We start from the raw sequence: 10,946 nt of genomic DNA on the forward strand, positions 1-10,946 counted from the left end.
CGCTAATTTCTCTCTTAACCAAGCAAGCTTGCAGGCAACAAATCATAGCTCCTATTGAACTTTGTAAATAAATTCAACAAACTGCATTTATGTATCTATATGCTACATTTGTCCTTGCATAACAAGAAGTTATGCATTCTTAAAACTCCACAGACATGATAACATTGATAAAACAGAACAAAAAGAGTTCAAATTAAAGAAAGAACATATGCTAAAAGCAATACAAGATGAGGTTCGCATGTCAAACTAGGTAAGAGCCAGAACATCTGAGAGCTCGAGGGTGAAGGACAATTCCATCCTCCCCCAGCGGCTTCTCCATCCTAATGCAAGGGGAGGGGAGCACCATCCCACCCCTTCAAACACTCGAGAAGAGGGTCGATCACCATCCCCCTGCTGATGGCCACAAACACCTTGTCGAACTCCTCTCCCGGAGACCGTACCTTCTCGCCTGTGAGATACCCGGCACCGAGCTCCTCCCTCACAAACCTATACAGAGGATATGACCTGCACTCCTTGATCCTGTTCTCGATCGGCAAGTTGCCGTTCTCAAACGCCACCCTCGTCGCCTCCACCTCCTTTGGCAGAACAGCTTTGAGCTCCTGCTCGAAGGCAGTTATCTTTTGGAAGATGGAAGTGCTTGCATCCTTTTCCTTCTCACCGTTGTTCAATGCATGCTCCACGAGCACCTGCCTTAGCTTCTCCATCAGAATGTAGGTCGAGCTGCAGGGGTCATCGGCGTAGCTAAAGACATACTCTCGATCGATAACTTTGATCAAGTCCTTCTCGCAGAACCTTGATGGGTGGAGCTCGCCGTTCACGCCCGTCGTGAGCACCCTCTTAGCCACTTGGCTCGCGGTGTTCTTCACGGTGTTCTTCAAGTTCTCCTCCAGATGCCTCAAATCGATGGCTTGGCAGATTGCTACCAGGTAGGTGGAGGACATGAGCTTCAGGATCTCCACCGCCTCTTGCGTCTTCCTTGCAGAGATCAAGCCCAGGGAGTTGACGTCCTGGTTGTGCTGCTCTGCACTCTGGACGTGGTTGGTGACCGGGTTCCCAAGGAATTGGAGCTCCGAGCAGTAGGCTGCCATCGCTATCTCCGCACCCTTGAAGCCATAGTCCAAGCTCGGGTTCCGGCCGCCGGAGAGATTGGATGGCAGCCCGTTGTTGTAGAAATCGTTGACGAGCTCGGAGAACTGGGCGAACATGAGCTTCCCGATGGCGGCGATCGCCAAGCGGGTGTTGTCCATGGAGACGCCGACGGGAGTACCCTGGAAGTTGCCTCCATGGAGGGCCTTGTTCCTGGAGACGTCGATGAGGGGGTTGTCGTTCACCGAGTTGATCTCTCTTTCGACGGACTTGGTCGACGACCGGATGACCTCGATCTGGGGGCCGAGCCACTGGGGCGAGGTCCGGAGGGCATAGCGGTCCTGCTTCGGCTTCTGGAGGGGGTCGAGCTCATGGAGCTTCTTCGCCATCTTCATGTAGGAGCTGCCGTCGAGAACATGCTCCATGATGGCCGCCGCCTCGATCTGGCCCGGGTGGTGCTTCAGTTTGTGGGTGAGGTGGTCGGTGAATTCCGGCTTCCCGTTCATTACCTCGCAGAAGATCGCCGAGAGGACCTCGGAGAGGAGTGCGAGGACGTTCGCTTCGAAGAGGACCACGGAAGCCAGGCCGGAGCCGACAGCGGTGCCATTGACAAGCGCCAGGCCTTCCTTGGGCTGCAGCTCGAAGAAGCTGTGGGGAATTCCGGCGAGGCGGAAGGCCTCCGTGGCATCGATCGGTTGCCCGGTGGGGCCGATGGCCACGGCATTGGGGCGCCCGCTGAGGATGCCGGCGATGTAGGACAGGGGCATGAGGTCGCCGGAGGCGGTGATGCTGCCCCGGAGGGGGACGCAGGGGGTGATGTTGGAATTCAGGAGGCTGCTCATGGCCTCCAAGATCTCGAACCGGATGCCGGAGTAGCCCTGGAGGAGGGTGTTGATCCGTACCAGCATCGCCGCCCTCGTCGCATAGGGGGGCAATGTGTGGCCGGATTCCGGGCCGGAGCCGAAGATTCCGGCGTTGAGGAATCTGTTTCAACAACCATTAACGTCAACGAGGCAATCAGTAACTGTTTAAAGGATTCTAAAACAGACAATAAACACATATATATGTATTATTATTATTATTATTCTTAGTGCAAACTTTGCTTCGCCTCATCGATCGGTGACCAAACCAAGCAAATATCTGAAGGGCACTATTCGGCTCGTGTCAAGCTATAGACAAAAAAATAGCTGGAAGAGACCCACTTAGATGTCGCATATCATTACCTTTCATGCGACCTGTTGCTTTACCCTTAAAATATAAGAAAATATTGCAACCAAGTCGACCCATCCGTTTACTATAGCGATTACACCCAAAAAAAAAAAAAAAATCAAAATAAAAAATCACATAAAAAAATCAACTCGTCCATGTACGTTTTATTCTACACAATCTGGCATGTGCTGGAACAGCCGGAAATCACGCGTAATGCATTGCGCTGTTGCCGTAATTCGTTCGGAATTGTTTGCTCGAGACTTCCCGCATTGGGTGCGGGCTCGGTTGGTGGATTGTCGTTTCCGGGAACAATATTACAATATTTTAATCCTCACCCCTCGCATCTTAATATCTTATGGTTTTAGCCTTTGTAGAGGGATATGTCTCCTGCTGAAAAGCCAGGGTTCGCAGCGTTTTGATCCACTAGTCCCACCTTCCCCACCAAATTAAAGTAGGAGCAACAACATAAAAAAAAAAAAAAAAAAAACGCACCGTGCCAAGAAGTGTGTCCCCATCCCTCTTTGTTATTCTGACTCACATGCAGCATTAATTCAATGGGTCCTTAATGCAAGCAACTACCATCCACCCCTCGGACCATCGGTCCATCATCCACTTGGATGTTAGATCGCAGGGGACTATCAGATCTCGCCAACCTACCTACCCAACCTAATAATGGGTCCAAAAGATAATGTTAAACCCGCATCCGACCCTAATTGCTGAATCCTACTTGATTTTGATTTGACGCAGACGTGGAAAAGTAACGCGTTGGTGCAATTGTGGCCTATAATAAAGTAACACGTTAGTGGAATTTTGGCCTCTAATCTCGCTCATATCCTCCAATCATGTCGAGCTTGGATCTATTAAACATGCAACCAACCCGTTCGTGCACCTACTTGTCAACACATTTGATGGTCATGACTATGGGCAAGTGAATTTCACTCTAATTGTTACTTGGGAAACGTTTCCCTCTCTAGCTTTCTTCGCATTAATCGTAACCATCTTTTATTCTTAATAGAATCAAATACATCACGTAAGTTGCATGCCTCCTATCTAATTTTTAGATTGAAAAACTTTTGAAAAAAAGATTAAATTGATAGAAATAAATAATATTTTAGTAGATAAATTAACGTTTTAGACAGCGAAGGAATCGCTCTAGTTATTTTTTTACCTCAGGACCAAACTAGTTATTGGACAGGAAAAATTGTGATAGGTGTACCTGATTAGAAGAAGTTTGGCTGACTTCTCAAACCAGTATTTTCTCGAGAAGAAGAAAACAAGTTTCTTAACTTTTCAGTAAATATATATTTCTGTGCGTAAGTTTCTCTATTACAGAAAGAGAGAGAGAGAGAGGGAGAGGGGGGTTAGGTAATAGTGACCTGATGAGCTCCTTCTGAAGGGCTCCTCCTTGCTTGGTCCTCCGGTGAGAGGTGGCGCCGAATCCAGTGGTGACCCCATAGCTATCGGTCCCGTTGCTCATGCTGTTCATCACCCACTGGCTGCTGGCCTGCACCCCATCCCTCGATGCCTCCGACAGCTCCACCCTCACCGCCGACTCCGCCATCGCCACCGCCGCCACTTGCGATATCTTGAGAGTCGCGCCCTCGAGCCTCACCGCAGGCTGCCTGAACTCCTCCACCATCCTCTTAACCTCATCAAGGTGGCTCCCGGTCAAGGCCTCCGCTGCGGCTGCCCAGTTCAATGGGTCCTTGATGCACAAGCCGTTGACGGCGCCATTGGCATTGCCGTTCTCGTGCGCAAACTCCATGAGAGGCCGTTCGATTATAAAGGGATCTCGAGGAGGAAATGGAAGGGAACGTGAGGAGCGGAAAGAGAAGAGGAAGAGGATCGGATGAGATTAGATCCGTGGAAAAGTTCTTCCCGGGGGGGGGGGGCGAGGCGGCGAAAGGAAGAAATCTTTTTCCTGAGGAGGGGAAGCGGACCGAGGGAGGCCTTAAATAGAGGCTCGGGTGCCATGGACGGAGCTGGGTGGTTGGGGGGAGGGAAGGGGGTGTTAGTTGGAAGGCCCCTTGGACCGTTCGATCGGGGCGCCACCGGACGGGTGGATGGGCCGACACGCGTCGGGCGTGCGGGGTCCGAACGCGGTGCCGTGGCTCCCACTCGTCAAAGCTTGGGGTTTTGGGGGTTTGGTAGGAGGAAATGTAAGCATCCCGTCATTTTGATTTTTTTCTCCCCTCGCAACGTTTCTCGATGATCTCTAGGAATTGGGAGAGAAACTTATCGCGCTACGACCAAATCAATGGAAAATGACACGAGAAATTCTAAGGAAGAGGATGGCCTAAAGCTGACACGACAGATATCTACAAATAAATGGAAAAAATGAGAGTTAGGTCTTTACTTAGCTGTAGTCAAATTATTGGAGCATGATCGAAAACTTAAGATTTTAGACTTCGTGGAATAATGAATTAATAATATTAGATTTAATTAAAAGCTTGCGAGAAAAATATATTAGATTTAATTATTTTAATAATGATATAAAATCCAAATAGTTCAGGAGGAATAACTAATTTTCTTGAAAATAAATATTGCAATATTTTTCTTAAAAATACCTTCTCATTTGAGAGAAATACCTTCATAACAATCTTGACCTAACGTTCTCTTGGAAAGCATTATTTTTCTTTAGTTTTTTCAAAGGAAATTCTTTGCTTCCTAGAGGGTAAATTGGTCCGGCATCAATAAAGATATTAAAGAAACAAGGACGGGGATAAGACTAGGGCGGGCCGACGGGCCAAACCCATCTCATGGGGTAGATCGAGTCGTGAGGAAACATTTCGTCAACTTGAAGACTGTTTTGTTCCATTTTATGTACGTTCCGATTAATACCTAAAACTGCACCCTTGCTGTGAGCTCAAACATAATTTTAACCGGGATCTTGTCAGAAATAAAATAATTAAACATGACATCATATTTACCATGGTTAAATTTCGGATCCTTTCTGTTCTTCTCTACTCCTTTTAGTTTTGAGTTTTTTTTTATCTAAGCTCTTCTCATGTCAATTTCTGTATATGCTTTGTGTATGCACAGAAGGAATAAATCAGTGGAATTCACTATTGGGATGCATGCAAAATAAGGGTTTTCTTCTCTCTTTTTTTTGTATCTTTCTAAATAAAAGCGCCGGATTGCATGGGCAAGCGTACAAAATGAAATCTTTCATTCGGTGAACATCAGGGGTCCCAATGTCACTATTCACATGAACATCATACGCTTGGACGATGACAAATTGTAACAAGAAAAATACTGTGATTAGTTGCTTAGTCCACCTCAACCGTCGTTCAAGACCAATGAAGGATGCCATTGATCCATTTTTTTGAAACTCTTAATTAAGAACCAGCAATCTATCTTTGTCACAATTAAGCCAATAGAATATTTTCTTGCCAGACTTGTAGCTATACCTCTTTATCTAAATCAACCATTCAAGAGGGCGACACTATCAAAATTAATCTTAATGCACCCATTTTAAGGTGACAAATTAATTATGAGATGGATTTATGATAATGAAACAATTATTGCATGACCTCAAAAAGAATTACCCATTTGATACCAAGATGGTAGGGAACAATAAAAAAGGAGCCCACAAAAAGTAGAATTATCGAATAAGCATCGCTCGACCTCCAAAAAGAAAACCTACTAATTAAGAAATTTGTTTAGTAATGTTTCTTCACATGAAGCACCAAACTCTGTGAAAGCCATTACCAAAATGGAAGCTTAACCTAATTGTCTTTATTAATGCTTCCGGCGACCATCATTTGCTCAAGCATAGTAAGCTTCATTAGTTAAAGTTATTGATAGATGTGAACGAGTCATCGCTAATTAGAACTTAATTTGTAGCTTAAATCTGACTCGAACACTGATTTAAGTATTCCTTCTGTCCAATTATTAAACCATCACTATTTTACATATTGCCATGCAAATTGTACTTTTGATTTAGTCTTGAGGTGGTAAGTAGATGGTTGCAATCAAGACATTAGCATCCATTCAAAATATTTAAACAAAACACTCCCCAGTGTTTGTTGAACGAACACCGGCCGTGATCTGCAGTTCCTTACCAACCACACCGCGCTGGGAGTTAGGTAAGGAATAGCCGGCAACTCGCCTTAAGGCAGGAGAGAAATTCCTGTGGAGATGAACTCCAATTTCTCGTGCATAGTATAAGGAGTATGCATGAGAAACTATATATATATATATATATATATAAAAGAAGTTGGAAAGCATATCTGGAAGCCGTTCGAGCCGACCCATTTTTTTTAAAAAAAATGTTTTTGAGAATACAGGTTGACCCAGTTCAATTGAAGTTTCCTGGCAATATTCTAAAAATTAATTTTCTTTCTTTATATCTAAAATATAAAGAGATGTTTCTTTTATGGAGAAAAAAAAGAAATCCTTAGGCAGGCCCGGTGCTTAATTTTATATTTGTTTTTTTCTTTAGAAATTCTTTGGAGAATTATTAGTCCTTAGTTATAACAAGAAAAACCAATAAAAAAACCCTGCATCGAAGTTTAAGAGGAAACTCTCATGACCGAAAATTTTTGCATCATGGCTGATCTTGCATGAAGAAAGATTTGGCGTGGCGAGCAGCCCCCTTTAAAAAAAAAAAAAAATCTTAATGTAATCTGCTATCGATTGGATATGCATGCGATGTGTAACATGCATCCAGTACAACAAACATGTATCATGGCACATTAAGATTTAAGTGGAGTTATGACGGGCGCGCACATGGTCGGATTGTTTTTAGTCAACTCATTTAGGTAGGTAAGAACTAGGGTGACCCGAAGGGTGACCCGAAGTTTTATAATTTCGAATATCAGTAATGTTTACTCTCGATTGATTTAATAAATTTGATTTATCAAAAAAAAGAAAAAGTGGTGGTAGGTGTGTAAGAACCTCCGACCAACCCAACGTGAGAGCTTCGTCAAGGATGATAGAAGTTTGAACAGATTCCTCGGAGACTAGTCTTTCTACAGTGCCTGGGGTTTGGTGTGGAGTGCCCTCTACCACCGGACACCTAAAGCCATGTGATGCACAGCGAAAAGGGATGGTAAGATAGAATGGCCATTGTCCTTTTTGGTGGAAGGGAGCGCACCATAGGTTTCCTCCTCGAGTCAACCCTATATTTTTATAAGCCAAAATATAAAGATAGTAATTTATAATCCAATCTATAAATTTGACAAGCGAACGATCTATTTTAAGTAAATTTGGATTTGATATAAATGAGTTTGGATCTTAAATGGATCAACCTGTCTAAACCTGGTTATTAAATGGATTTGGTTCATGTTTAAACTTTTGATCTATTTACTTTGTTTAATAATTAGGTCGGATTATGATCCGATCCGTAAAATATGTTTAAAATCTATTTCCAATCTGTTTCTAACCTGTTTAACCCAAGCTACTTAACCTATTTAACCTGATTACACCCATTTAATCCGTTAAAAATCCGTCTAAGTTGTTTAGCATGTTTAATAAATGAATTATATGGGTTTGGTTTAATTACATGAATAAATTGGATTCAGGTTTGATATTTATACTTGTTTAATAAATAAGTCGGATTTGCGTTGATGAATTTTTGATTAAATCCGCATCCAACCCGACCTGTATTTGATTAAAATTCGATTAATCCGACCCAATCGGATTGTCACCTCTATTTAAATATCTTTCCCTCATCCCATCCCATTTATTTGGGGTTTCAAGTGGTCCTATCGGGATATTTATAATTTTTTTTTTTTTGCTTTAAAGTTGAAATAAGTGATGCTGAAATAGAACCTAATTAGAGAAATGGAAGAAAAGCTTGGGTAAGCTTATTAAGAATTTAGACTTGGAGCATACATGGCAGCTTCTTCGTCTCATCTGCACCACACATTTGCCCCCACATTCTTAGGGTACGTGTGTGTTTTTTTTCCTCTCTCTCTTTTGATTGGAGTAATTTTTTTAGATATCATGTTGTACCTCACGCTGCTATTTAAGAAGTTGGGTAGCTCTCATGGAGGGTGGACGAGGGAAGGCCCAGGCGTACGTCCATCAAGAGGAAGATCCAGTCCACATATTTCACCAGCCCTCCATTCGGTGGGCCCTCCGGGGTTTGGCAAACCTATGTACATCTTTTCATTTAACATATATAGGGGTTGGTAGGTATGTAATCGCAGAACCCAATATGGACGCTACTTACTAACTTTTCATGGTGCATGGCTTCTAGCACAAATACAAGGGCGACGCACGAGGATTAGCTGTCTCACTGTTTTCCGTGCCAAAACGATTCAAAACTCCCTTATAGCTCGTCCTCGCTGGCATTTTTTACTCGTTTTTTCTCTTGAAGGAGACCTCTCTCTCCCTCTTCGATCTCGGGATCTTCTTTATCACTTTCTGCATTTAAGAAACTATAACCCAACCCACATGCACTATATATATATATATATATATATATATATATAACGGTGCACTGTATCAATCACGAGCACCTATAATTGATGAAATGCACCACGACGTAGCGCACATGATATAAGATATAACTTTATATATATATATATATATATCTAAAAGATAGAGGACTGAGGACTGAGTTGCCAATTTTTTCCCCACAATTCATGGATCATTGGGTCAGGGACATGTTTAAATTGTCTCAAATATCTGCATAACTCTCAAAATGGTCGAGCAACCTCCACAATATTTCATAGCAGAAGCTGTACGAAATTGGTCCACATTACATAGAATGTAAAACAAAAGATTAAGTTAAAAAATATAATTAACATAACTCCAGAAATGGAGTTCATCAAATTTAATAATCATGCTGACCGGCCGGGTAAGACCAAGTTGTGCGGAAATGTCTCGAGTTAATACCAGCTGTCGGAGTACTTCTTGAGATACGCCAAAGCGGGACATTTCCCGTTACCAACCCTATGGACGGCAGACTTGGACCACTGATTTACCTCCAATAGTAGGTCTTCTTCATTTCAACGTCTGATTTCTGGTGAATTTGGGGGACCCGGTGATTTAATGAAGTGTATACCGAGCGAACGAGAGGGGCTTGGAGTTTGGACCCGGCCGATTGCTCCGTTTCACGTGTTATGGCATGATGACCAAAAGGTCGGTCTCTTTAGTAGTTTGGGTTCAGACACATACGTCGACTCCAACGCCGGTCCGGTCGTCATTCCCACGTGTGAAGTCATCTTGCCTGCTTGGTGGAGTCTTTTGATTAATATGTCGTCGAAATACAATCAAATTCTGTCTTTGATCGATTCTAATATAGTTGTTGCCTATTTAAATCGTGTCTTCGTTTTCATGCAAGAGTATTTTCAAATAACTTACAACAACGGCTCTCATTTTATGATTTTTTTGACATCTTGTGATCTTTATAAATCAATATTTATCTCATCACTGGCCAACGTTGCTGTCGATTTGTGCTTTTTGTGTGTTAGATAATGGCATATGATCCGGTTGGATGCCTTTACAGTTGTAGATCTGGACTTATCTGGATTTAATCTTCCCATAAAACCCTAATCCCCTCCATTGAAGTATTAAACTATGAGAATAATGTTTTGCCGGACAGCGACGTAATTTAAAAACCATGGCGACGGCAAAATGCTCTTGCGTGAAAAGTTTGCCAAAGAAAGACCATAAGATGACAAGAATCTCGCGCCCATTTAATTTCCACGAGATATGCGAACAAGGGCACTCGCACGAGACGTGTAGGTGATGAGATTAGAATACGAAAGTAATGATTCATCGTCGGAAATAATGGAAATCTATATCCATGGTTTAATATGGCCTGGGCGCTGAAGTGGGTTAGGTGGATGGCGAGTTGGTGGGACTTTGCACCGAAGTAGCTGAGAACTTGTGTCTCAAGACCACAACAACAAATCTTTCTTGCCTTTCTCCCTCAATATTGCCGCCAAGAGAGACTCTACAAGCTTAAAGACCATCAATAAAATTTTACATGTCAACTTTTGTCGTAGCAAATGGGATGACTATTCGCGCGACTCAGCCTCCCACACTTCACAGCCTTTGAAAAAATATTTTACCTACAAACGGCTATATATATTGTTGCTGGAAATTGGACCCGGGGGCGGCCGCGAACCGAGGAAGAGGAGCTCCGGCGAACATTGGCGGGCGGCGATCCGTCGGCAAGCGGCGTCCTCCGTGGGGGGCCTGCAAAAAGCCGGTGGCCGGGGTTTCCGGCGCCGACCCTCCGATGCTTAAGTCAGAGGGGGGCTTAATTTTGGAGAAGGAGAGGGACTGTATTTCCAAATCCGAAGCCTCCCTTGGGAGGAAGAAGCCTCCTCTTTTTAGAGGGAGAAGCTCCCCTTTTATAGGGAGAGTGGCAGGGTTACCTGTGATGTGACTGGACGAATTAATGGGTTACCGTCACGATTGGACGTGGGCGTGGAAGTAATGAGTTGCCGTGGATGGCCCATTCCCATCATGGGAGATGGCGTGCAGCCAGAGTTTGCTTGAGGCGCACAGTGCAGTACATTCTTGGGAATGATGAGGCGTTGACAGTCGTAGCAGAGTATGGTTCCTAATTAATATGTCGTGGCGTGGCCGGCAAGTAAAACATGGTGCGGTAAGGCTGCTGCAGGGGATGGCCGCAGCATATAGACGACGAGGTCGGCCTTCTGATGTCAGCTCAGCCTTTTGGTCTCGGC

At 43.9% G+C, this 10,946-nt stretch overlaps 1 protein-coding gene across 1 annotated transcript; it reads right to left on the minus strand.

The window, feature by feature from the left end:
- Positions 1-54: 54 nt before the first annotated feature.
- Positions 55-4,217, minus strand: LOC103703950 (phenylalanine ammonia-lyase 2). Its single transcript, XM_008787032.4, has 2 exons — positions 3,672-4,217; positions 55-2,070 (listed from the first exon to the last, which is right to left on the minus strand). Exons 1-2 carry the CDS (start codon positions 4,058-4,060, stop codon positions 321-323), a joined length of 2,139 nt encoding a protein of 712 aa, XP_008785254.1. The 5' UTR covers positions 4,061-4,217; the 3' UTR covers positions 55-320.
- Positions 4,218-10,946: the final 6,729 nt, after the last annotated feature.

Source organism: Phoenix dactylifera, chromosome 5 (assembly GCF_009389715.1).
Source record: "Phoenix dactylifera cultivar Barhee BC4 chromosome 5, palm_55x_up_171113_PBpolish2nd_filt_p, whole genome shotgun sequence".
NCBI lineage: Eukaryota > Viridiplantae > Streptophyta > Magnoliopsida > Arecales > Arecaceae > Phoenix > Phoenix dactylifera.

Coding starts and splice junctions, on each gene's coding strand:
- LOC103703950 (XM_008787032.4), bottom strand. CDS start 4,060: ATGGAGTTTGCGCACGAGAACGGCAATGCCAATGGCGCCGTCAACGGC. Junction 2,071..3,671: donor CTTCAGAAGGAGCTCATCAG/GTCACTATTACC, acceptor TTGTTGAAACAG/ATTCCTCAACGCCGGAATCT.